Below are 26,962 nucleotides of genomic sequence, written 5' to 3'. Positions count from 1 at the left end.
TACACTAAGGTTGGAGGTGATGTGTGAAGGGCGCTACCATGTAGGTTTAAAAGGCATCATTCATCATTAAATCCACCCCAAGTTTGGACGTCGGTAGGTGCCATCGTCTGCAGAGGGTGATAAAGGTGTATATGAATCTAGAAACAAACTATTTGCCTTAAGGGATAAGTAAGTGAGCTTTTTTGAGTGCGATGATTTTATGCAAAGGCAAAAGCGCGTCTTTGGGAAAATAAACGATGTGATGAGCAGTTCCTAAGTCAATGTTTTAGCAATTAAACGCACAGAGATGACCTTAAGTACGCATTACTTACTGATTTATCTCAAAGAAGCTTTTGAAATGTGCTGATTTTGCGATCAACTAAACTGATAATCATAAAACAAAAAACACCATTTACCAAAAAAAAATCACACACACATTTATTTTCACCTAAAATCATCCTCCACCACTGGAAGGCCAAAGTATGGACTCTCGGCATTCGTGTAAATGTAGTACAGCCCGTACGCCATTGCGGCCGGTTCACCGCCGAGCTTGGCCCGGCTAATCCGGTTCACCCCCAGCGACTGGATGTCATCGAGCGAGGCGATTGGTTCGGCCATCAGGTACTCGTCCGCTTCCAGCAGGGAGTCGAGGAAGAGCTGCCAGGCGCGGGCGTGGGAGCAGATTCCTTAGAAAGTTATAAAGTAAAGAAGATGAGAGAATCAAAGGCATATAAAGGCAGCTGTCCGTAGAAAATGGATAGGATTTCAACTTGTTTTTCAAATACTAGTCAAACGGAAAGATTTGTCTTACCATATCCTGTAATGCAGGCCGTTTTTCGATTCGAACTCATTTCATGGAGAAAAAAACACGTCAAGACTCGATTATCCGAAAAAGTCGGAAAAATTCACTTCGGGTTATCGAATCGTAAAAAAAAGTTGTTGTCTTGGGTTGTGGGAATATGACCAACACTTTAAAATGCTCTAATGTGATTTGGAAATTTTAAATCCAAATGGCGATGACGAAATATTCAGAAAAACAACAGAACTGAGACAGGAAGAAATACAAAAAACAAAATCGTAAAATGGTGTCTTCGGGAAAGTTTTTTCAATTTTAATGAAGATCTTAGTTCCAAGAATTGGTAAGAATTGGATAGGGCCCACGATTTCCACTGGTAAAAAACGGAAACAGTTGCTTTTCTTCATACATTTTGGCGATTTTTTCCATACAATATTCACGGACTTAGAGAGAGGAATTCCTGAGATCAGAATGAGCTCAATTTTGAAATTTAGCCTAGTGATGGGTCAATCTTTGATTTCAGGGGGTAGCCCCGAGGAAGCCTGGATTTGGATCACCCTAATGTTTACGTTACATATCCAAAAATGGTGAATATTTATTAACATGATTCTGAAATATGCTTAGAAAAAAACGGAATACGGAACATACAAAACTGCTCAAACATATTATTTGTACTTATGTACTTTGTGTGGGTCAAAATCGATTTTTTTACGAAACTGACAATAACTTTGAAACATTAATTGGTAGCTAAGTTTTCAAAAAGCATCTGAAAGTAGACATTCTGAAATACCTACGCCGAAAATTTTATAAGGTTTGTTCAAAACACGAGCGAACACCACAATTTGAAATTGGAGTTAGGTTTGACAAATCGTCCAATGTCATACTTTTGATCGGTACTGTATGACACCATGCTTCTCCATCGAAAAGAGTTCCCAGTACATTTTGCTGGAGACTCATGGTGCTTTATGTTCAATCAATATACAGTCGTGCCTCGGTTTAGCACCGCATATGGGGGATGCAAAACCGAGGCGTGCATAACGGAAGTACAGAGCTTATGGGATTTTGGCTATATGGGAGACATTGGCTTTAATCGTACGAAAAATCATGCAAACATCAAAAAATTATGGGTCATTCCTTCCCAAGTGACCACGCGTCCAACATTGACCTCACCAAATCTGCTCATATTTGGCATGGGGGTTGTTTTTGCCCCAAATACAAAGAATCCAAAGTTTGGTGACATTTGGTCCACCCCCGCGCCCGTGGCACCCCCCTCTTTTTCTGAGATTTTTGAAAAACCTCATTTTTAAAATGCATTTTGCTAAGAGAAAAATTTACAAAAAGTGAACTTTTGGGTATGCATATTTGAAGATTTTTTGATGTAGAATCGAATGGCGTACTCAAAACTTACGTACAGTGTTGCCAGATATGAAAATTTTGCGCTTTAAGTTTTAATATGCATTTTTAACTCTTTGGACGAGCACTTACGGGAAAACTGACAATTGCATTCGATTGCTGAGAGTTTTTTACATTAAATTCAATCAAAACCTCAGGGTAAAATGAATATTTCTTGAGATATCACATTTTTAAGTTGGAAAGCTCTGTATTGCACAGCAAATGTTTTACTTTACCATCAATTTTCAACAGTACATTGCGTGAGAGCATAGTAGGCCTTGAAATTTGAATATTCTTTTTTTCAATTTCTAAACGGAAGCAAGTGAATGTCCCAAAATTGAATTTATGTATGTATGTATTTGTGTATGTATGTATGTATTTGTGTATGTATGTATTGTATGTATGCATTTTAACCTTCGTCTTGACAGGACTTGGCGTGGTTCACGGATACAAAAAAATGACAAAATGGTTAATTTCGAGCGCATCAACCGGAATTTTCTAGTTTTATGGCCCCAGAAGCTAGCCTGAAAATATGAGCTTATTTGGTTAGGATTGGTGGGTCCAATTTTACCTGAAGAATTTTTGGAGTTTGTTTTTGCAAAATTTAAAAACATGCTAAAAAAATTAACCTATATCTTTTCGGGATGATTTCCTAGCGCTTTGCGATGTTGTACAAAGTTGTTCCCCGGATCAAAATCTTTGAGAATTTTGACAATAAGAAAATTTGATAGCGTTTTGGGAAACTTTGTCGAAGAAGATGTTAAAAGTGAAAATTCCCCATAGTAAATGAATTTAAGTTCCATTCTAACTTCAGGTCAAAACTGGACCCACTAAACATTAACCAAATGGGCTCATATTATCAGGCTAGCTTCTGGGGCCATAAAACTAGAAAATTCCGGTTGATGCGCTCGAAATTAAGCATTTTGTCATTTTTTTTATATCCGTGAACCACGCCAAGTCCTGCCAAGACGAAGGTTAAAATGCATACATACAATACATACATACACAAATACATACATACATACACAAATACATACATACATAAATTCAATTTTGGGACATTCACTTGCTTCCGTTTAGAAATTGAAAAAAAGAATATTCAAATTTCAAGGCCTACTATGCTCTCACGCAATGTACTGTTGAAAATTGATGGTTAAGTAAAACATTTGCTGTGCAATACAGAGCTTTCCAACTTAAAAATGTGATATCTCAAGAAATATTCATTTTACCCTGAGGTTTTGATTGAATTTAATGTAAAAAACTCTCAGCAATCGAATGCAATTGTCAGTTTTCCCGTAAGTGCTCGTCCAAAGGGTTAAAAATGCATATTAAAACCTAAAGCGCAAAATTTTCATATCTGGCAACACTGTACGTAAGTTTTGAGTACGCCATTCGATTCTACATCAAAAAATCTTCAAATCGACGTCGTCGTGCTATCTTGTCGCACCCGCCATTTTGACGTTCCGAGAAAAACGCGTTTTAATGTTTGACCTTGAATATTCAAAAACGAGAGCACGCAATGTAAACAATAACAAACACGTTTTGTTTGGCTCACCATTCTGTGCATTGTCCCAAAGTTTGGTTGAAGTTGGTTGCTGGAGTCCCGAGTTATAATTACAAATGTTTACGGTAGTCTAGCTTGTACGTGCGACAAACGCATCCTGACTTTCCTGGCCTGAAATCCCTTTGGCCTTTTGTCGCACTTACATCAATTTTCATGGAGTGACAAGATAGCACGACAAGATTGAAACTACTTTCATATGTAAAGTGACAAAAATGCACGGAGTTTTTTCGGTTTTTGTTGAATATCTCAGGATTGAAATCGAATTTTGGGGATCTGTGAAGGTCAAAAGGTGAGGCATTGGGAGCTGCACAAAATGGCGTTCTTAACTCAATTTGGCCCAAAAAGCACGTACGACAAGTTAGCACGATGGCGACGAAATATGCATACCCAAAAGTTTACTTTTTGTAAATTTTTCTCTTAGCAAAATGCATTTTAAAAATGAGGTTTTTCAAAAATCTCAGAAAAAGAGGGGGCTGCCACAAGCGCGGGGGTGGACCAAATGTCACCAAACTTTGGATTCTTTGTATTTGGGGCAAAAACAACCCCCATGCCAAATATGAGCAGATTTGGTGAAGGTCGATGTTGGACGCGTGGTCACTTGGGAAGGAATGACCCTTATAGTGTTTTTGAATCGGGATGATGTCAGCTATCCATTAAAATTATTATTTCATGAAAGTTTTCACAAAAATACGTAATTTTCCTGTATTTCGAAAATGCATATTATTTCTCTAAAGAAACCAAAACATTATTGTTATTGCAATATGGGTATCAAATGATCAGGTTTTTTTCATACATTTTGGATGTAACAATAAAATTTTTAGAAAATACTCAAAAATTTCACAAAACTACGTTTTTTCGAAAAAAAAACTCAAAATTTCAATTATTACAATAAGGGTATCAAACGATATCAAACAATTTTTAGAAAATACTCAAAATTTTCACAAAACTACGTATTTTCGAAAAAATACTCAAAATTTCAATTTTTACAATATGGGTATCAAACGATCGGGATTTTTTCATACATTTCGAATGTAATAACAACATTTTTAGAAAATACTCAACATTTTCACAAAACTACGTATTTTCGAAAAAATACTCAAAATTTCAATTTTTACAATATGGGTATCAAACGATCGGGATTTTTTTCATACATTACAAATGTAATAAAAACACAAAACTACGAATTAAAAAAAAGTAGTCAAAATTTCCGTTTTTACAATGTAGGCATCAAACGATCGGGATTTTTTCATACATTTCGAATGTCATAACAAAGTGTTTAGAAAATACTCAAAATTTTCAAAAAACTACGTATTTTCGAAAAAATACTCATAATTTCAATTTTTACAATATGGGTATCAAATGATCGGGATTTTTTCATACATTTCGAATGTAATAACAACATTTTTAGAAAATACTCAAAATTTTCACAAAACTACGTATTTTTGAAAAAATACTCAAAATTTCCGTTTTCACAATGTGGGTATCAAACGATCGGGGTTTTTTCATACATTTCGAATGTAATAACAACATTTTAAGAAAATACTCAAATTTTTCACAAAACTACGTATTTTCGAAAAAAAACCCAAAATTTCAATTTTCACAATATGGGTATCAAACGATTGGGATTTTTTCATCAATTTCAAATTTAATAACAACATTTTTAAAAATACTCAAAATTTTCACAAAACTACGAATTTTTGAAAAAAGTACTCAAAATTTCCGTTTTTACAATGTGCGTTCAAACGATCTGGATTTTTTCATACATTTCGAAAGTTATTTTAAAAATGAAAAAAACTCAAAGTTTTCAAAAAACTACGCATTTTTGAAAAAAAAATACTCAAAATTTCTGTTTTTCACAAGAGGTATCAAATGTTCGGGATTTTTTTATACATTTCAAATGTTATAACACAAATTTGTGGAAATACCCAAATTTTCACAAAACTACGTTTTTTTCGAAAAAAAATACCCCAAATTTCAGTTTTTTACAATAGTTAGTTGAGATTTTTTCATTAATTGTTACTTTGTATCGTCATGTGTCCGATTTTTCTACGGGGCGACGGGAGTTGAACCCGCAACCACCTCATTAGTACTGAGATGCACCGCCAATTGTACCACTGAGGCCCTTGAGATTCTAGATATCTCAAACCACCGTAGTGCTACGTGTGACAGTTTGGTATCTATTCCAGCCTGACAACAGTATATTTAGATCGCTTTGTGTTCATTTGGTAGCGTGATCATCGTCTTCTCCTTCTGGCTTAGGCTATTTTCACAAAAATTTTGAGCGAAAAAAAATCGTGGGCTCACCTTCAAATTTGACTTTTAAACTTAAAAATCAAAAAATCTCATAAAAGTGGAGTGTTTTATTCTTTCAGTGTATTTTTTTCGGAAAGCCCGTCAAATTTCCTACAAATTAGTCTTCGACCACTTTTTGATACGATGCAAAAATATTTAAAACACTTACGCCCTTCTCAAATGTCATTATTTAGTGTAACTGGCTCCATATACACAAAAATGGCTTATATATGCCTAGGATAACATGTCTAAAAAATCCTGTTTTGGACTGGAATTGCTCTATGGAATCATACTGACTATGGTAGAGACGTGTTCAAAGTACTTCAACTAAGAAAATGTTGATAAACTGAATTATTAAACATTTTCAAATTGTCATTACTTTATCAATGAACATGATTTCGAATCGTAAAACGGAATACATTTTCGGATTCTTTGGACAATTTTCCACTAGGAGAAGATAAAATAATTTTGTTAATAACATGTTATTTGTTTTGAAATATAATCCAAACAAATCTTCAAGTTTAAAGGTATTTTCAGTAGAACAAGTTTCATATTAAATGTGAAAACTTTGGATTCGTGCTTCGAAATCAGTTAAAAAAAGATTTTGATTCGTTAACTACATTTTATATAATTTGTTCTTAGAATCTGTATCAAAAACCTTAGCAATGGTACATTTCACGTAAAAAAATTGAACACTTGATATTTATCTGATTTTAATAAGAAAAAAAACTTACTATCAAAGTCAACCCAGAATTCAAAATATGAATTTTTATCGCAATTATTTTTTTAAGCCCCATTGAAATTACTTTTTTTTTCAAAAATAGTGCATGGACCTTGTGTGACCTACCCCAGTTCAATGTCAATGTCAACCCGGTTTACGGTACCAAAATTTTCGTAATAAAAATACGGTTTTTTCGGTTTAAGCTTTTTTTAAATGGAATTGCTGACTTCTTTTCTTTAAGGCCAGTCAACTCACCTAACAAATTCCACCCACATCCCGGCTGGCTCCTCCCTCCGTTCGGATAAAAATCCGCCGTTCCAATGGGCTCCAAAAACCCCAAAAGCCCTCCATTGGTATGGATAACCTGCACGTACTCCGCATCGTCCTCGGCGACACGATTCTCCGGCTTCCTAATTGAAAACAGCGGCAAGGCCGGATCCAACGCCACTATCGTAGCTATCCGTCCTCCTTGGACCAACTTCCCGGCGATCCCTGCCACGTGACCTCCCAAACTATGCCCGATCAGGTACACATCTCGGAACGAAAGTCCTCTGTTCTCGTGAAGGTAGTCCAGCATCTTGGCAACGACCTGTCCGACCACTCGGACACACGACGTCGCTGAGATGTAGTTCAGGTCATTGGAACACGCGGACCAGTCTACGGAGATTACGTTGTAGTCCCAGTTGTACAGGTACGCTTTCCGCAGGTGATCGTTGAGTGGTGAATCACCGTTGTTGAGCCACCCGTGGATAATGATCCGCGTTGGTCGAGAGCTGTCAAACACGGACCCGCTGAGGAGTGTGAGACCGTTGAGGTTGTGGACGTATCCGGTGTAGTTTGTCCGCGAGTAGAAGATGAACCGGATGTCCGACTCCGTAAGGCCGCGTTTGGCGAGGGTTTTTGCTTCCACGATTTTTCGATGAACCCAAACAAAGTTCCCGGAAGCCGTTGGGATCATAACCCAGTTGGGTTCATGATCTACCGGGTCAATAACAGCTCCGACTGTGCTTTGAACCAACTTGAACAGCAAGAAACACTTGACCAATTTTACGAAGGACATCATCCCGAAGAATGCGTGCAAAAGCTATAAAAGTTCAACCAAAACTAACTCCCAAAAGATTGTTCCCGAAATTTTCCCTTCCACCTGTGGAGACCGGCAAGGGCCAACAAACCTTGATCTTGGTGGGAAGATAACTCATTCAGCGGTGAACTTCCTAATTTTGGTTGTGATAAGATAAGGTTTCGGCGACGATGCATCGTTATCATAACAAAACACACCCGTAGATAGCGCCAATTCCGGGGATGGTTCTTATCAGCGATATTCCTACTGCCGCGCAAAACTTTTGAGTAGTGTGAATGGCCCATCTCTAATGGCTATGTTGACCATCGGGCGACGTGGGCGTAGATCGCTGAGATAAAAGGATTTAATTGATTCGGGGGGAGTTGGCGGAACGAAGAACAGTGTGGATTATGCGCATTAAATGACTTAATTGAATCGTGATTTTAACACGCTTCAGGTGGATGTTGAAAGAGTAGTAAAGCTAGTAAGCTTGAAGAAATGAAGTGGATAAATTAAGGGAAGGCTGTCATCCTTGATTACTTTCACCTTTTCCCCTTAACAAGCCCTACCCTAATATCTCAATCTACAAAATAAATGCCCGTGCGCGCTTTATTGGGATCAACCGCAAACAAAACACTATTTAAACATGAGGTAATCGCGTTCACCCTTTTGAATGGCTTCATCTTCTTCTTCCTCCTCGTCAGGGGTCAGTCATGCACAATTAGCCGCCTAAATCGTCGGACAGCAAACCGTCAGGAGGTCTCCGTTGCAGTAGGACAGCCCGCCACCGCCACCACCAGGGCACAAACTCCGGGGCAAACATCTTCCGGCCTGGCCCGACCCGAGGGTGCAACGACCGTCCGGGTAGAGTTCAATCGACTTCTCAATGGTGAACGACGACGGGGTGGGTTGACCCCCAAGGTACGGGGAAGGATTGCTGACCAGCAGCCGGGGCCTGGGCTGGGTTACGTAAGGCCTTCGGTGATTGATGAATGGCGTTTGGTGGTGGTGGCTGGACCAATGCTGCGGTCGGAACGGAACTGTGGGATTGGAGTAGATTGACTGTGGGTGCGATTGGTGGAAATGTATCTCCCGACTTGGTTGTTTGGCACCGAGTTCTAAGGATTTGACGATTTCTATGCTATTTGATTGGATGAACGTTGGACGAGGTGGTGGCACGTGGTGGGCACTTTGAAGTTGGATCGTGCTGAGCGTTTGCAGCAGGTCCTCTGGACGTTCTGGGATGTGAATTAGCTGCGCGCCGTAGATGGTGATCTTAACGGGACTGTCGAGGCGGTCGTTGAAGCCGGTGTGGACTGTTTGGTAAGGAAAAAAATACTAATTAAGGAATTCGAAACCTTTCGTTTAGGGTGGCTACTCCAATTTCAATTCATGAAGAGCAAAGTTTGGATAAACTGAAACATTTTTTGAATCAAACTCACCTGACGCCGTCGCGAGCGGACTCAACCCTCCCGGCACCAGCTGGCCGCCGTACGGCTGCAGTCGATGGTCGGTAGCAAGTAGCCCAGGCAACACATAGGACACTAAGTTGGACATAGATTAGAAGCGTGTAGAAAACGGGCAGCAGTTCCCCGAGGGTCTTACCGAGGTCGTCTTCGTACGGGACTACGCTGCGACTTACGACGTCGATGGCGTTTCCGCTGAACTCGTCGTCTGCGGTGTCGATTCGCTCCGAGGTTTGGCGCGACGTTTTGTTCAGCACAATCGACTCGATCCACGGGTAGTACGAAGAGATTCTGGTTGCTACGAAGAGGTTGCCGGGGCCGCCGCACTCCGTGCCGAGCGTGTTGATGCCGTACACGTACGGGACGACGTTGTCCCGGCGGAAGTTGGAGATTGGACCGCCGGGTTCGAGCTAGAAAAGAGCAGTATTGAGTTTTGTAGAATTGTGCAGAGTTGTGTAGAGTTATGTAGAGTAGAATTAGACTTGTATCGAGTTTTGTAGAGTTGTTTAAAATTATGCAGAGTACAATTACACTTGTGTAGAGCTGTGTAGAGTAGAGTAGAGTAGAATTAGATTTGTGTATAGTTGTGTAGAGTTATGTTGAGTAGAATTAGACTTGTTTAGAGTAGTGTAAAATTATGTAGAGTAGTGTAGAGTACAGCTAGACTTGTGTAGAGCTGTGTAGAGTAGAGTAGAGTAGAGTAGAGTAGAGTAGAGTAGAGTAGAGTAGAGTAGAGTAGAGTAGAGTAGAGTAGAGTAGAGTAGAGTAGAGTAGATTAGAGTAGAGTAGAGTAGAGTAGAGTAAAGTAGAGTAAAGTAGAGTAAAGTAGAGTAGAGTAGAGTAGAGTAGAGTACAGTAGAGTAAAGTAGAGTAAAGTAGAGTAAGTAGAGTAAGAGTGGAGTGGAGTAGGTGGGGTAGGTGGGTGGAGTAGGGTGGAGTGGGGTGAGAGGTGGGTGGAGTGGGTGGAGTGGGGTAGGTGGGGTGGAGTGGGGTAGAGTGGGGTGGAGTAGGTGGGGTGGAGTGGGTGGGTGGAGTGGGGTGGGGTGGGTGGAGTGGAGTGGGGTGGGGTGGGTGGGGTGGGGTGGGTGGGTGGGGTAGGTGGAGTGGGTGGGGTGGGGTGGAGTGGAGTGGAGGTGGGGTGGGGGGTGGAGTGGGGTGGTGGGGTGGGTGGGGAGTGGAGTGGGTGGGTGTGGTGGGTAGAGGTAGGTGGGGAGTGGAGGTGGGTGGAGGTGGGTGGGGTGGGGTAGGTGGGGTAGAGTGGGGTGGGGTGGAGTGGGGTAGAGTGGGGTGGGAGTGGGTGGGTGGAGTGGGGTGGGTAGAGTGGAGTGGAGTAGAGTAGAGTGGGTAGGTAGATTAGATTAGGTAGAGTAGAGTAGAGTAGGTGGAGTAGGATGGGGTAGAGTAAAGTAGAGTAGAGTAGAGTAGAGTAGAGTAGAGTAGGGTAGAGTAGAGTAGAGTAGAGTAGAGTGGAGTAGAGTAGAGTAGAGTAGAGTAGAGTAGAGTGGAGTAGAGTAGATTAGATTAGGTGGAGTAGAGTAGAGTAGAGTAGAGTAGAGTAGAGTAGAGTAGAGTAGAGTAGAGTAGAGTAGAGTAGAGTAGGTAGGTAGAGTAGAGTGGAGTAGAGTAGGGAGTGGAGTGGAGTAGAGTAGGTAGAGTAGGTGGGGTAGAGTAGGAGTAGGTAGAGTAGAGTAGAGTAGAGTGGAGTAAAGTAGAGTAAAGTAGAGTAAAGCTAGGTAAAGTAGAGTAAAGTAGAGTAAACTAGAGTAAGTAGAGTAGAGTAGAGTAGAGTAGAGTGGAGTAGAGTAGAGTAGGGTAGAGTAGAGTAGGGTAGGGTGGAGTGGAGTAGGTGGAGTAGGTGGAGGTAGGGTGGAGTGGGTAGAGGTGGGTGGGTGGAGTGGAGTGGAGTAGAGTGGGGTAGGTGGAGTGGGGTGGAGTGGGTGGGTGGGGTGGAGTGGGGTGGGTGGAGTGGGGTGGGGTGGAGTGGAGTGGGGTGGGGTAGGGTGGGGTGGGGTGGGGAGTGGAGTGGGGTAGAGTGGGGGTGGGGGTGGGGTGGAGTGGGGAGTGGGTGGGGTAGAGTGGAGTGGGGTGGAGTGGGGTAGGGTGGAGTGGAGTAGAGTAGGTGGGTGGGGTAGAGTAGAGTAGATTAGATTAGAGTAGAGTAGAGTAGAGTAGAGTAGAGTAGAGTAGAGTAGAGTAGAGTAGAGTAGAGTAGATTAGATTAGAGTAGAGTAGAGTAGAGTAGGTAGAGTAGAGTAGAGTAGAGTAGAGTAGAGTAGAGTGAGAAGGTAAAGTAGAGTAGGGTAGAGTAGAGTAGAGTAGGTAGAGTGGGGAAGAGTAGAGTGGAGTAGATGAGGTGGAGTGGAGTGGGGGGTGGGGTAGGTGGGGTGGAGTGGGGTGGAGTGGAGTGGGGTAGAGTAGAGTGGGGTGGAGTGGGGTAGGTGGAGTGGGTGGAGTGGAGTGGAGTGGAGTGGAGTAGAGTGGGTGGAGTAGAGTGGGGTGGGTAGGTGGGGTAGAGTGGAGTAGAGTAGAGTAGAGTAGAGTAGAGTAGAGTAGAGTAGAGTAGAGTAGAGTAGAGTAGATTAGATTAGAATAGAGTAGAGTAGAGTAGAGTAGAGTAGAGTAGAGTAGAGTAGAGTAGAGTAGAGAAGAGTAAAGTAGAGTAAAGTAGAGTAAAGTAGAGTAAAGTAGAGTAAAGTAGAGTAAAGTAGAGTAAAGTAGAGTAAAGTAGAGCAAACTAGAGTAAAGTAGAGTAGAGTAGGTGGAGTAGGTAGAGTGGTGGGTAGGGAGTAGAGTAGGTAGGTGGAGTGGGGTAGGAGTAGAGTAGAGTGGAGTAGGTAGAGTGAGTAGAGTAGATAGGTGGGTAGAGTGGAGTGGAGTAGAGTAGAGTAGAGTAGAGTAGAGTAGAGTAGAGTAGAGTAGAGTAGAGTAGAGTAGAGTAGAGTAGAGTAGATTAGAGTAGAGTAGAGTAGAGTAGAATAGAGTAGAGTAGAGTAGAGTTGTGTAGAGTTTAGTAGCGTAGAGTAGTGTAGTGTTGTGTAGTTTATAGTAGAGTCGAGTTGTGTAGAGTAGAGAAGATTAGAGTTGTGTAGAGTTGAGAAGACTGTGACACCAACCTGGCAAATCCCTGGAACCAACTCCACCGGATTCTCGGCACAAACAAAATCATTATTGAATCCCCCAGGAAGTTCGTCCTTAAACTTCTCACTGTAATTCGCCGCGCACCGTCCATTCTCCAAGTAGAACGCCGTCAAAATCTTCAACGGAACACTGGTGACTTTCCCACTGTCCGACCCGCTGGAATCTGGTCCAGATCCAGAGTAGAATACAATCGGCTCCGGAATCCTGTCATTCTTCCACACGCAAGCCGGCGCCACAATTTGGTAGATCTTGTTCGGATTGTAGAACTTTTCCAACTGCAACACAGCCAGGTCGTTGTAGTGCTTCCCAGCGACATACCTCGGATGTCGCACGATTGAGGTTATGTTGATCAACTGATCGTTCGCCTCGATCTGCGTTGGTTCCTGCCCGTTCCACTTGGTACAACTGGCGGACGTTACCACGTGCCGATAGTCGATCAACGCTCCACTGCACTGCTTGAAGCTCTGTCCTCCGCGGCGTAGTTCAACCCGGAAGAAGGGAGAGTTGTTCTGAGGGGATAACCGACTGTCGGAGAACTTGCGAGACGACAGACACTCCGACTGGCGGGCACATTCTGCGGAAATAAGGTTATATTAAACTTTTCTGAAACAATAATACGACAATTCTCACCCATCGGATCAACGGTGACGTTCACGTTCGACGCGATCCAGTCCACGTAGCTGGAAATTTTCGTGTACACCCCGAACGATCCGTCCCAACATCCGGTGCCGAAGGAGGTCACCCCGGCCAGAAACGGAATCGCTTTGTTCACGTCCGATAGCTCGATCTGGATCGGTCCACCGGAGTCCCCGTGGCAGGTGTCCTTCTGGGGCGTCTTGGCGCAGAACTGATCCGACGACAGTCCTCGGAACAGCGATCGCGGCCGCGGTAGCATCGTGTTGCACTGGTCGTAGTCATAGTAGTTCAGCGTAGCTTTCTGCAGCGTAGGACTCGGATCGGAAGCTGCATTGAAACGATAAGGTTACTTGCTGAACACAGTTGGTTAAACAAAAGCCATACCGTAGTCAGTTATTCCGAAACCGGTGACCTGGAGTCCACCGGAAAATTTGTACAAGTTGTCCTTGGTCCACAAACAGATTGGACAGACGGCGGCATCCAACCTTGCGGCATGTTCAAGCTCGATCAACGCAATGTCAAAGTACTTTTGGGTCCGTTTGTAATTCGGATGAGGGATGAACCGCTTGATCTTGATGTCCTGGGCGAAGGCATCGTCTTCAGAGGTAGCGAGGTTGGTATCGCCAAGCCGGACTACGTCCGGAGGAATTCTACAAAAAGAATCAAATTTGTAGCAATTTACAGTGAGATAACAACAAAATCACCTACTTGTTCTCGTTTTGTCCACAATGGGCTGCCGTGACCACGAATCTGTCGGAAATTAAGGATCCACCGCAGGCGTAGTCTGACTTGCCGGTGCTAGGGTCTGTCCAACCTAAAGCAATCTTTAAAAAGAAAGTGTCATTATTTGTAGATACAACTTTTACCAAAGATCATCGAACTCACCATGTGAGGATATTCACTTCGGAAGGCTCGCAGTCCGCCGAAGATGAAGAATCCCAACGCACTCGAGACATCATCGCTGTAGAAGCGGCTTGGACAGTCTGGAATGGAAAAAAATGATCAACATAAACGTGATACAATAAAAAAAATCATCGATTGTCGCCAAATGCCGCCATGTGCTAAACAATTATGGCAACGACGGAAGTGAATGATTAACTGGACCTGTTCCAAACTTGTCCAGTTCGCATGAATGGGTTTTATCGTCTAAAATATTGTCGACTGGTGGTGATGTTACAAGTCTCATCTAAAAATTTATTTATTGCATCAACTGTTCTTACAATTTGTTTTATGTATTTACGATACTTTTTAGTGGTAAGTTTTTTTTGTTGTTTTTATTGAATTAAAAGTTTTTTTTTTATAATGCCTCACATATTCTAAATGCCGTTGCTGCCTCATTTTCATGAATAATTTTTTCAACGGCCCAACATAAAAGTATAGGTCATCGCTAAAATTTTGAGTTGTTGAAGCTTAAACTGGCTCAAAAGGATTAATTTTTAAAGATTGTATCGTAAACAACTCCATTTTTGAATTTTCATGTACGAATGTTCAAGGAAGCAAGGCTTTTTGGTCTCTACAACTCCAAAGCAGCATGCGACTTAATCATATATTAGGCTAGTTTTTTTTTATTCCAGGCTAATTTTCTATAAAAGCCTAACTAATCGTCTGTCAAATGCAACCATTTTACGATAATAATAGGAGAAACGACGCGGGGCGTGGTTTTTTGCGAAAATCGACGAATATAAGAATTTTGAATTCTGAAGAATTTTTGACGTTGGATCTGATTGCTGTGTATTAATTACGTCTAAAACGTATTTTATCAACTTTTAACCCTTTACCACATATTTTTCATAAAATTAAAATTTTCTCTGGTTCAGGAGCTTAACCATTTTCTGCAGCTTTTGTTTTATGAACAACTATACTTCGCTTGTTCTATGTTTTTCTTCATTAATTTTATTTTTAATATGAATGTATCTTGTTTGCCAATTTGCTTTGTTTCATTATTTTCCAGTCATTTTTTTCAATTTTAAATGTTTTAACATTCTTCGATATGAACTTTTACCATGAACTTTTAAGTTGCAGAAAAGTATGTCAAAACGTAATCTAGAAAATAAACAATAAAAAATGGATGGATTCAAGAGTTCGCAAAAAAAAGTTCTAATAATTAACCAACAAATTTTCAACCTTTCAAAATGAGACTTTTTTATCTGTATGACAACATTGCTGCATTTTAACATATCGTAAGTCGTGGTGACATTAATGTGGCATCCTGAACATTGTGATTCCTAAATATTAGTGTAGTTTAGTAAACCGCTGGAAGCGTGTAGAACTGCGAGTGTAGTAGTGCGCAGCTGGCGTGAAGGAACTCAGTCAGAGTTGGACCAATAAAGATGGAGCATCTGTCTCCCGTTTGTATTATAAATGATAAAGTTTTAATATTGGATTAAACTCGAGAATATCACATTGGCGATCCTGCCATGTTGATAAATTGTAATATTGTGAGTAAAGTCTGGATAATTTAAAAAAAGTGGAAAAACTCGATTCTTTGAGTGTGAAGAAAGAGACGCAGTGGCATTTTCGCGCAGCAGGACGGCATCGTGGCGACGATGGCGGCGGCAGCCGAGCATTGCCATAACGAGACAGCGGGCCTGATGGAGTTCGGTGAGCATGTTCCGGTTGTTTAGTTGATGTGAGGCGAGCGTGTGTGTGTTTGTGTGTATGGCAGTCGCGTGCGCGGCCTCCTGAGTTGATGTGTGTCTTCCCCCCCCCCCCACCCTCCCATGACGGGACAAAAGCACACGAGCGCCGTAGTTCTTTTTTTTTTCAATTCCCCCGCGCTGCGCCTTGTGACCAAACTGCGTTTATCTTCTGCATTCGTTGCGTATTGCAGGAGTCACAGCAATCGTTGATTTCGCGTTTGGCGGCCATCCGCGGATTCGTCGACGCACACTAATCTGGTCCGCGGAGTGAATGTTTTTGTATGTGTGCTGCACGGACAGCGCACTCGAGGAGTTTTGTTTACATCATGCACGATAAAGGGGTTTTGATTAAAAGTGTCAATAATATTGATCCTTGCACTGGAACTTGGATTATGCCCGCACTTTTCTCTCGCACTTTTGACAACAAGAATTTCAAAACTAGGCAGCCAGTAGATGTTTATTTACATTTTCTGTCGCAGTTTCCACCAAACTGAACATTCGCATTTTTAAATTGCGATTGACAAGAAAGAAATAAAAAGTTCTATCGACTGACTTTTTGATTTTTATTTTTTTTTGCTACGTTGCCTTTTTCATTGAAAATTCTGAGATCCGGATTGAAAACGCGAGAATGAGGTTAGATTGCTAATTTTGAAAATCATTCCAATTATTATTTTTCAAGCAGAGCTTTGCTTTTATGGTAGAAGTGACTTTTAAAAAAATATTTGTTGACTTGGATAATCTGCATTCTCAATTGATTAGTTAGGTTTTGGTTGATTAAATCATTCCCTTATTTTGAATCAGAAATGAACAAGTTAAATTGGCCGGTTTAGTTTCGTAAGGTCTGGTTTGGGGTCCCATATATACCCATTGAAAATATATTAAGTTCGGTAAAGTGCTTTTAAATTTATAAAATAAAAATTGTTAATTTTCAGATATCCTCAATAGTTCTTGCCTAGGTTTTTGCTCAGACAATGTGAGTCATAACCTATTTGCTTTGTTGCGTTTGTTGTTTAATAGTTCGGCAGATATTTACGAATACACATAACATGAAAAGATAATGTTTATAAGTGCCGAACCGAACCGAGAAACAAATTTTCAAAATAAAATAAACTTTCATATTAAACTGAATGCAATTGCGTTTTTGGGAGAATTTCTAACGGTTATATTAATAAAGCCAACTATTAAACATTAATTTGAGAAATAATAACGACATGAAAGTAATACCGATGCTACTGATAACATGCATGATATAAAAAAAAGTAAGAGAAAAGAGATGGAATGTGCAAAGATTAAAAATTGAATGAATGAAATTGAAGATTTGAGAGCATAGATAAAGAGATAAAAATAACTGCTACAAAAGAGTTCCAGAAAAGTTGAGTCGGGTTTAGCCCAAGGCCAACTGCAGCAAAAGAGTTCCTGAAAAGTTGAGTCGGGTTTAGCCCAAGGCCAACTGCTGCAAGAGATTGAGTCGGGTTTAGCCCAAGGCCAATCTTCCGGAAAAGTTGAGTCGGGTTTAGCCCAAGGCCAACTGCTGCAAGAGATTGAGTCGGGTTTAGCCCAAGGCCAATCGTCCGGAAAAGTTGAGTCGGGTTTAGCCCAAGGCCAACTGCAGCAAAAGAGTTCCTGAAAAGTTGAGTCGGGTTTAGCCCAAGGCCAACTGCTGCAAGAGATTGAGTCGGGTTTAGCCCAAGGCCAATCGTCCGGAAAAGTTGAGTCGGGTTTAGCCCAAGGCCAACTGCTGCAAGAGATTGAGTCGGGTTTAGCCCAAGGCCAATCGTCCGGAAAAGTTGAGTCGGGTTTAGCCCAAGGCCAACTGCAGCAAAAGAGTTCATAAAAAGTTGAGTCGGGTTTAGCCCAAGGCCAACTGCTGCAAAAGAGTTTCTGAATGTTGAGTGGCATTTAGACCTAGAGAGAGTTGCTGAAAATTTGAGTAAAATTTGGTCCGAAGCTAGCTGCAGTTACCGAAGAAGTCGAGTTGAGTTATTTTAATGAGAAGTATATTACTACTGTGAGGACAGAAGTCGGCAAAAGAATAGATAATATCAGGCAAGAAATTAAACAAAAAAAAACAAAGAAGAACCGAGAAGAACTATAATCTTTAACCATTCGAATTAAAAACAGACGCAGTCTATCCAAATAATGTTGCTGATAAGTCTTAGGAAAATGCTTCAATGTAATGGGTCAATATTGATGGATACAGTAATTCTAAAACAAACGAAAATGTATCGCAAAAATTTAAGTGGCCAGCCTTACTGAGTAATGTCTGACGCAGAAAGGATTCGCTGAACAGTTCACATTTCAGAATTTACCGGGATGGAAGGTTGGGGCACTATTGCCTGCACAGAACTCACCAAAAAGAATAATGGAAGCTTATAACAAATATAGCAACACAATGGATTACGCATTGATAAGTTCCACTATAGAAAAAAAAACTATTCTACAACCAAATATTATCCAAACAATGTTCCATTGTATTTAGATTTTAAGCAGGGATCTATGTAGTCAACGTATGTTTGACGAATAAATAAATAAAGAACAAGTATAATATATTACTACAGTTAAACACACATATAAAAATATAAGGAGAGAATGTACAAGATACGAAATTCGAGATAGCGGGCGACGAAAGTTAAAGTTGTTATCAATCAAATTGAATGTAAATAACATTACTTACGTACGTCAGTTGGCAAAGCAAAGTATGTTTATCTCTAAATCAAGGAATCCTATATATACGGAATAAATACAAAAAGCCAACCGCGGTATGAATCGTTGAATTATAACTTTAGAATAACTACCAGGACATAGCTGAATGTGGCTCTTCGTAAAATTCGTTTTTTTTTAGATAAAGCCGCGAATTACTCTCTTAGTAAAAGAGTTCTCGACACACAATGTTCGCTAATCAATTTCATAAATATATAACCCAATAGGAAGATTCCAGCGATTTTAGTTTATAAAAACGATTTTCATCTGAAGCCAAGTGATAAAAAGCTCAATAGGCAAAGAGCAATCAAGGTTATGTAAAAGATTTATATAATATAATTTGAATATAAGTAGAATATAATTTGTAAAAGTAGTGGATGGAAATAGGACTGAGTTCTAAACAAACTAAACATATTTACTTTAACCCTTGGATGAAGTATTGTTCTGAAATTTATGTTATTTAACAATGCTATTGAAAAATGTCATTCAAGCCTTGTGGAAACCCTAAACAATTTTCATCCAATTTATTGCATTGTTTTAGCATTATTTGTGTACAGTTACTATCCTTAGCTGAAATATAGACTACCCTTCAACAGTTAATACATTCAAAGTTAAGCACCTCTTGCGTAAATCTATCGCAGGAAAAAGAAACCTCCGGATAGCCAATAGAAGGGGGATAGTTCGATGAAAAGAGTATTCTTATAACACAGTTTAAATAACTGTAAAGAAGGAAGTTCACTGAAGTTTATACCATAACGACATGACACACGTCTGTCATAAACACATTAATTTTAGTTAGGAGAGGAAGCCTTATACAGTTTTCATTCAAATTGATGTTATATTGATACGGTTAAATATGTTACAAAGAGGTTTATGATTTCCTATATGCATGATATACGTGGTTTTCATTTTTCATTTTACTTTTCAGAGCTTGGTATACTGTTGATTTTTGTTTTTTTTTTTTTTATTCATTTTTTCCTTATTTTAGTTGACTCGGAGGAAGACAGGAAAGTTGGACGATCAATGATTACGCAAAGAAGGGAACTGGATCCGCATCACTGGCATCGTTGGTATCGGCTGGTATCAGCATCATTGGTATTGGCAGCCTAAGCCGATAGCCTTCGTTCTATGGGAAGGACACTTCACCAGGCGTTGCAAAACTTGAGACGAGAAGCGGCAGAAAGGATTTTAGTTAAACATTAACTTTATTGTTTCGTTAGTGTACTTATTATAACTTTCAATTTGGCAAGGGGAGGATGTGGCATCCTGAACATTGTGATTCCTAAATATTAGTGTAGTTTAGTAAACCGCTGGAAGCGTGTAGAACTGCGAGTGTAGTAGTGCGCAGCTGGCGTGAAGGAACTCAGTCAGAGTTGGACCAACAAAGATGGAGCATCTGTCTCCCGTTTGTATTATAAATGATAAAGTTTTAATATTGGATTAAACTCGAGAATATCACAATTAATAGGCTTTCAATTTATTTTTTAAATGATGATCAAATTGTAAGACATGTCTCAAGATTTATATTTTTGAAAAATTAAGATAAGCCAATAGTTTCAATGTACGTTTTTATCCAAAAAAGTTAGGCCGTTGCAAATATTTCCAAAGTTTATGTCGTTTGTAAATTTCCCGGGAATTCCCGAAATTCAAGCGGAAGTATACATTTTCCTTACGTTTTGGTCCGAATTTTTTGAAAATTCATAAAAAAAATAATAATGAGAGAACCTAACTTATTTTATTCCTTGTAATCTACTGTACATATTGAAAAACTAAGAAAAAATCAAGTTCATTTCAGGTGTATTTCATATAAAATTTATTGTAAAACGGGGTAACAATAATAGGATTTCATTCTGTTTTTTTTTCAACTGGTAAGGTTTGTCTCAAGATTATTATTTTGTAAAACATGTACTGGGGTAGGCCACACAATGGACTATTGTGGGAAAAAATGTTTTTTTTTTGTTTTTTAGTATTTGAAAAATAGTGGCGTTGAAAATTGTATTTAGCACTTTGGGGTGACTTTGTACAAAGTATAGGGGAAATATGCCCATTTTAAGCCTAATAAGCGGTCGTGTTTGAATGATGCTGGATAATCTAGATTGTTCCTTGAAATTCACTAAAACCAAGTACACCAACGAGTAGAGCAACTTTTTGTGAACATTTCTGTTTATTTTCACTTTTATTAAAGGTTATGCTTTTCCTTTTGCAAGCATTTAAAAAAAATATTTCAAAAATGCATTCTAATCAGTCGAGTGCATTAGGCCACGCCCATTTTTCTATTTTCAGCTTAGTTCTTTTTTTCTTCCAGCACTCTTTTGAGTCTTCTCAGCGCTGCCAAAACTGATGAAATTTTAAGCGAACACTCACGAAAAGTAGCATTTATAGCGAAAGTTTCCTGGCAGCACTTGCATATAAATTATAGGTGAAATTGATAAAAAGTCAAAATTTATGAGTCAACGTTATTCTTAAACATATTCCCTTGAAATGGTAACAAAGACAAATTTCAAAGTATTTTTATAGTTGAGAAGCATGGATTTTACTCACTGATTCACAATTTAATTTAAAAAATAATATTTACTTCTAAAAAAAAAATCAATTGATTTTTTTATATGGTAGGAGTTGAAAGATAGCATATAAAATTAGAAAATTTCAATAATTTCATAAAGCTGTATGATTTTTGAAAGCAGTCAAGGCATAATTGACGCCCACACTCATTTTTAACACTCCCAGGAATTTTGTAACCCCGGGGAAATCGGACGCTCTAGATATTGATTCTTTTATAAAAATATCAATTTTTGAATCCACCAAAACCAATTTTGAGCATGAGCATGAGCATGAGCATGAGCATGAGCATGAGCATGGTTGACTGCCAATGAGCTGCTACTCCGTTATTGACAGATCAGCTGAAGTTAAACAATGAATCAAAAATGATCAGTGGGAGCCAACCATCCGTTCACTGTTTAACCTCTGAAGATCCCTACTTTATTAGTCAATACCGGCGCCCTCCCAAGAAGCCTGCAGTTCAACGAAAGGGAGGAATGTTAGTCCGATAGTTGAAGTTGCAGACTCATCAAGCACACAGTTTTTGCTATATACTTGTTGATACCGCTTGAGACCGTTGAATCCACAGCATCTCCTTCAAGCATCACGTGATTATTTTTTTGGGTTAGTAGGATAAGGTATTGGCTTTTCGATGCCTCCCGAGCTACGATGCTATGGGGAGGACTTTCATAACAGACCCGTCGGCGAGCCTTCCGAGCAACGATGCTATGGGAAGGTCTTTTGGTTAACACACAAAGTCACTCACACACAATTATTTCACTCCACTATTAATTAATCCAAAATGTCAGTGCGTCTTTCGATCATTATATAGAAATGGCTTTTTCACCATTAAAAATAAAACCTTATTCAAAACATTATACACAATTTACCCGACGCCGTGCCTTCCGATCAACGATGATATAGGAAGGGCTTTAAAAATCACGAAACAATTAATTAAGATTTCAAAAAAAAAAATCACAAAAAAACACCAATTACTCAACGAAAATTACGATCAAGACACAAATAATTCAGTAAGTCATGCTATTATTCGATCACCACAATCACTCACCCCTAACGAACAGCGACACAAAAGCACACAAAAAAAATAACCTGCATAATCACGATTTCGCGTCCCCACTACCAGCGCACCAATGATGGTATTATTCGATTAGCACAATCACTCATCCCATACGAACAGCGACACAAAAGCACACCAAAAAATTAACCTGAATAATCACGACTTCGCGTCCCCACTTCCAGCGCACCAATCTGAATCCACCAAAACCAATTTTATAGAATAATTTGGGGCCATCCATCCATAAACCAAGTGGACATTTTAGGGTTTTTGCCTTCCTCACTGAGGTAAGGCTATAATCCTGCTCTAAAAATGAACTTTCTATTAAAAGCTCCTAGACCCACCTTCATGCATACATATCTACTCAGAATCGAAAACTGAACAAATGTCTGTGTGTGTGTATGTGTGTGTGTATGTGTGTGTGTATGTGTGTGTGTATGTATGTATGTGACCAAAATTCTCATTGAGTTTTCTCAGCACTGGCTGAACCGATTTTGATCGAACCAGTTGCATTCGACTTGGTTTAGGGTCCTATACATCGCTATTGAATTGTTTGAAGTTGCGATAAGTAGTTCAAAAGTTATGCATAAAAATGTGTTTTCACAAATACCCGGATCTCAATTATATGCATGTAAACGATGTCCGGATCCATTATCCGACCCATCGTTGATTAGGTAATTGAAAGGCCTTTCCAATGAGTCCAAGACATTGAAGATCTGGCAACCCTGTCTCGAGTTATGACCACTTAAGTGATATTTATGTACTTTTTTGAAGCCGGATCTCACTTAAATGTATGTAAACTATGTCCGGATCCATCATCCGACCCATCGTTGGTAAGGTAAATGAAAGGCCTTTCCAATGAGTCCAAAACATTGAAGATCTGGCAACCCTGTCTCGAGTTATGACCACTTAAGTGATATTTATGTACTTTTTTGAAGCCGGATCTCACTTAAATGTGTGTAAACTATGTCCGGATCCATCATTCGACCCATCGTTGGTAAGGTAATTGAAAGGCCTTTCCAATGAGTCCAAGACATTGAAGATCTGGCAACCCTGTCTCGAGTTATGATCACTTAAGTGATATTTATGTACTTTTTTGATGCCGGATCTCACTTAAATGTATGTAAACTATGACCGGATCCATCATCCGACCCATCGTTAGTTAGGTAATTGAAAGGCTTTTCCAAAGAGTCCAAAACATTGAAGATCTGGCAACCCTGTCTCGAGTTATGACCACTTAAGTGATATTTATGTACTTTTTTGAAGCCGGATCTCATTTAAATGTATGTAAACTATGTCCGGACCCATCGTTGGTTAGGTAATTGAAAGGCCTTTCCAATGAGTCCAAAACATTGAAGATCTGGCAACCCTGTCTCGAGTTATGATCACATAAGTTATACATTGTGTTCTTTTTTTCTGGATCTAAAAAAATGATGAAACCACTCATATACCCTTTTTTGGTAAAAAGTGAGGAAGGCATCAGCCACATAGGTGGATTAAGTTAGTTTTTGTATAGACAATTGTCTACGAAGGGGGGGGGGGGGAGTTAAATTTCCAATTATTATTTACGTGGTTTATGGATGGACCCTTAACAAAAATTATTAAGAAACTTGTTCTACTCAAAATGTCTATAAATCTAAAGATTTTTTTTAATTCTCTTTCAATAATCTTAAAACTTATAACTTAAAATCTTATATAAACTTTGTAGTTCGTTGACCAATTTTTATTCATATTAATGGAGAAAAACATAACACTTTGACATACTGCCAAAGTGTTAGCTTTTCAAAATATGCTGAAAGCCACTTCTTGAGATACTTTGAATTTAATTCATATTTTTCATTGGATATCAGTTAGAAGCTTAGAAGGTTAGAAGCAGTGCCAAAGTTAAATACCCAGAAAACCAGGGGGAAAAACGATAAATTTTGGATGTTGGTGAAAAAAGTGCTATTCAGGAAAATTCTGGTAGAATATAATTAAGATAATGTAATGGAATACAGTGAAAATGACGTCAAAAACTTCAACACTGCTTTTCTCTATCCATACAAATTTTAAATTTTATGACGATTTTCTCATACAAAAAGGGAGGGTTCCCGTGGTTAAATCGAACTCAAATTTAGATGTAAGCCTGTAGTGAATTCAGTGAGTCGCATCAGGAGAGTAGGATTTGGATCACCCTAATTCTTATGGAATGGTCCGAATGATATGCCGCCTTTAAAACGGTAGACAAATCTTTCTTAAGGGTTTACATACATGTAAATCGATAAAAAAAATCAGAGGTTGGTATGAGCACACACTTAATTTTATTTAATTCTGTTTTCAGGGCATTAAAATAAACATTTTATCAAAACAAATTAGAAGACAATTGGTAGTATCACTGCCGAGATATAGTTATTTGAAGTTAGCAGTTTCAAAAAACGGGTTCCACGATATCTTAACACTGTCTTGACCAAATCGGCTCAAAATTTTGGTGAAGACTCATTAATTCGGTCCTGTGTGCATGACGAAGGCCGACTTTCAAAAAACTTATTTAAAAAAAAAAATATTTTTGTGTATTTCATATAAAAAATCATCAGTTTTTGATTTTTGTATTTTTTCAAAAACCAAAATTTCAAAATCCGGCTTCGTCATGCACACGGAATATGTCTTGGGAGTCTTCACCCCAAATTTCAGCTTATTTGGTCCATCCCATCAAGAGATATCATGGCACCCGTAAATCAACTCGGTGTTTAGAGAGAAAACGCTCACTAAGTTTGACAGTTCGCTTTTCGCAAGGCAAAATCGTGAACTTAAATCGACTCTTACTCAGTTCAGTCACGATATATCTTCATGAAACTTTCAGGAGTGGTTGCAAATCTTCTTTTAATTGGATTTTATTAATTTTCTGTTATACGATTTTTTTGTTTTTCTACATGTAACCCCTTAAGTACACAGAAAAAAACAATTCCCGTAATCGTGAATTTTGTTCATGAATTTGAGAATCCCGAAGAATTCGGACATCGACGTCGTCGTGCTATCTTGTCGCACCCGCCATTTTTACGTTCCGAGAAAAACGCGTTTTAATGTTTGACCTTGAATATTCAAAAACGAGAGCACGCAATGTAAACAATGACAAACACGTTTTGTTTGGCTCACCATTCTGTGCATTGTCCCAAAGTTTGGTTGAAGTTGGTTGCTGGAGTCCCGAGTTATAATTACAAATGTTAACGGTAGTCTAGCTTGTATGTGCGACAAACGCATCCTGACTTTCCTGGCCTGAATTCCCTCTGGCCTTTTGTCGCACTTACATCAATTTTCATGGAGTGACAAGATAGCACGACAAGATTGAAACTACTTTCATATGTAAAGTGACAAAAATGCACGGAGTTTTTTCGGTTTTTGTTGAATATCTCAGGATTGAAATCGAATTTTGGGGATCTGTGAAGGTCAAAAGGTGAGGCATTGTGAGCTGCACAAAATGGCGTTCTTGACTCAATTTGGCCCAAAATGCACGTACGACAAGTTAGCACGATGGCGACGACATGATAAAGGTATACGAAAATTGCGTGACAGGGGGGACGGGGGGAGGTCTTAAATCCCGAAAATCTCTGGACGTAATATTTGAACAAACCTTTATTAAACTAGATACTTTCAAATCATACTGACGAGAAGATAAAAATTGAAAACATTGACAAACAACTAAAGGACCGTTTTCCTAACTCCCAAAAAACAAAACCATGTCATGGACCATGCTCTTGAAACAAAGATCTGTGAAGACCGTGAAACATTCCGACACTGAAGACCAACTAATTGAATTTATGTGCGAACCACTACCGCAACGCGACATAAAACCATTTGAAAAAGGTCATAAATATAACGTCAAAAGCTTTGGGAAACTCTTCCGATGAGGAGACACAAGAATGCAGTTTGCACTAGTTCGGGCTTCTTTTATGAATTTCATGATTGTATTTCCTTATTTTTTATAATTTCAACGATGACATCATATCCGATTGCAAATGTTCAACTTCATTAACTCGAGTTCATTAACTTCACTCGTTAACCTCTTAGTCCACACGTATATAATTACCATCCAACGATGTCCTTGAAAAGTATCCATCAGGGGGGTCATCGATGAACGCATTATCTCCATTAATAAATTGCATCACGACTGTCACCAGCATCACCACCGCAATCAGCATTCCTTTCCTCAGAATCATCATCACTTTGTACTTGTATCACTTAAAATTACCACTACGCACTTCTCCCGAAAACAATCCTTTGGTCTTCCAATCTTTGGTCTAGAAGGTCTCCAAGAACTCTGCTTCCGTCACTTATCACGACGCCCGCTCGATAAATACTAAACTTTTGCGTCGGATCAACCACCGTTTTTGCACCTTCTCGGTTAACTGATTAAACGACGACGACGCCGCCGTTGCCGCGACAAAGTAACAACTACTAAATAGTTCAAATCAGATGAGTTGTCTCGGCCAGAGTCCGCGGTGGACAATCCAAACAAGCGAATTAGAACGCCTCGAGGTGGCTCAACGTCGTTTAATGGGCCGATCTACTCCTCGGCGGCATTCTTCTGCAGCGAGGGTAGTCCCCCAGACCAGCGGCGTTCGGCGTCGTGTTTATCCGTCTCTGAGTTATAAATATGCAACGCAACTTTTAATTGTTGCAACCAGCAGCGTGCGTTTCGGACGCTCTGACGTCTACCTGAAATAATAAATCATCATCGTGGACGGGCGGAGCCAGCTGAGTTCCTCAAGTTAAGACTCCCATCACTGCAAACTTCTTGTCGTAGGAACAGATCATGACGACATGGCAAGTTTTTGGGCCGATTAATTGGCGACAAGATCGACTGATTTGCAAAATCATGTTTCGAGTTGTCAACGTCTAGCCAAAATTGGATCCCATAAAATCACACCTGACCACGTGCTAGTCAGTTTGGAGGTTGCAGACGTACAATTTAAACAACGCAACATCGTCA

General features: G+C 39.6%; 2 protein-coding genes across 2 annotated transcripts; both read right to left on the bottom strand.

Moving 5' to 3' along the window:
* Positions 1 to 423: 423 nt before the first annotated feature.
* LOC6044518 (phospholipase A1) lies at positions 424 to 7,824 on the bottom strand. Its single transcript, XM_038260817.1, has 2 exons — positions 7,000 to 7,824; positions 424 to 665 (listed from the first exon to the last, which is right to left on the bottom strand). Exons 1-2 carry the CDS (start codon positions 7,805 to 7,807, stop codon positions 424 to 426), a joined length of 1,050 nt encoding a protein of 349 aa, XP_038116745.1. The 5' UTR covers positions 7,808 to 7,824.
* Positions 7,825 to 8,404: 580 nt separating this feature from the next.
* Positions 8,405 to 26,463, bottom strand: LOC6044517 (polyserase-2). Its single transcript, XM_038265631.1, has 9 exons — positions 26,060 to 26,463; positions 13,930 to 14,027; positions 13,753 to 13,868; positions 13,429 to 13,694; positions 13,039 to 13,371; positions 12,384 to 12,982; positions 9,410 to 9,680; positions 9,247 to 9,348; positions 8,405 to 9,120 (listed from the first exon to the last, which is right to left on the bottom strand). Exons 1-9 carry the CDS (start codon positions 26,187 to 26,189, stop codon positions 8,534 to 8,536), a joined length of 2,502 nt encoding a protein of 833 aa, XP_038121559.1. The 5' UTR covers positions 26,190 to 26,463; the 3' UTR covers positions 8,405 to 8,533.
* Between the last annotated feature and the right edge of the window lie 499 nt (positions 26,464 to 26,962).

This window comes from Culex quinquefasciatus, chromosome 3 (assembly GCF_015732765.1).
Source record: "Culex quinquefasciatus strain JHB chromosome 3, VPISU_Cqui_1.0_pri_paternal, whole genome shotgun sequence".
NCBI lineage: Eukaryota > Metazoa > Arthropoda > Insecta > Diptera > Culicidae > Culex > Culex quinquefasciatus.
Note: the sequence above shows the minus strand (reverse complement) of the source record. Positions and strands in the feature narration are given on the sequence as shown.

What these genes read in the sequence shown, in the direction of transcription:
- LOC6044518 (XM_038260817.1), bottom strand. Translation starts at nt 7,807, where the DNA reads ATGATGTCCTTCGTAAAATTGGTCAAGTGTTTCTTGCTGTTCAAGTTG. An exon ending in ATGTGGGTGGAATTTGTTAG is followed by an intron (nt 666 to 6,999) that starts GTGAGTTGACTG and finishes TAACTTTCTAAG; the next exon opens with GAATCTGCTCCCACGCCCGC.
- LOC6044517 (XM_038265631.1), bottom strand. Translation starts at nt 26,189, where the DNA reads ATGATTCTGAGGAAAGGAATGCTGATTGCGGTGGTGATGCTGGTGACA. An exon ending in GAAGTGAATATCCTCACATG is followed by an intron (nt 13,869 to 13,929) that starts GTGAGTTCGATG and finishes TTCTTTTTAAAG; the next exon opens with ATTGCTTTAGGTTGGACAGA. An exon ending in TGTGGACAAAACGAGAACAA is followed by an intron (nt 13,695 to 13,752) that starts GTAGGTGATTTT and finishes TTCTTTTTGTAG; the next exon opens with AATTCCTCCGGACGTAGTCC.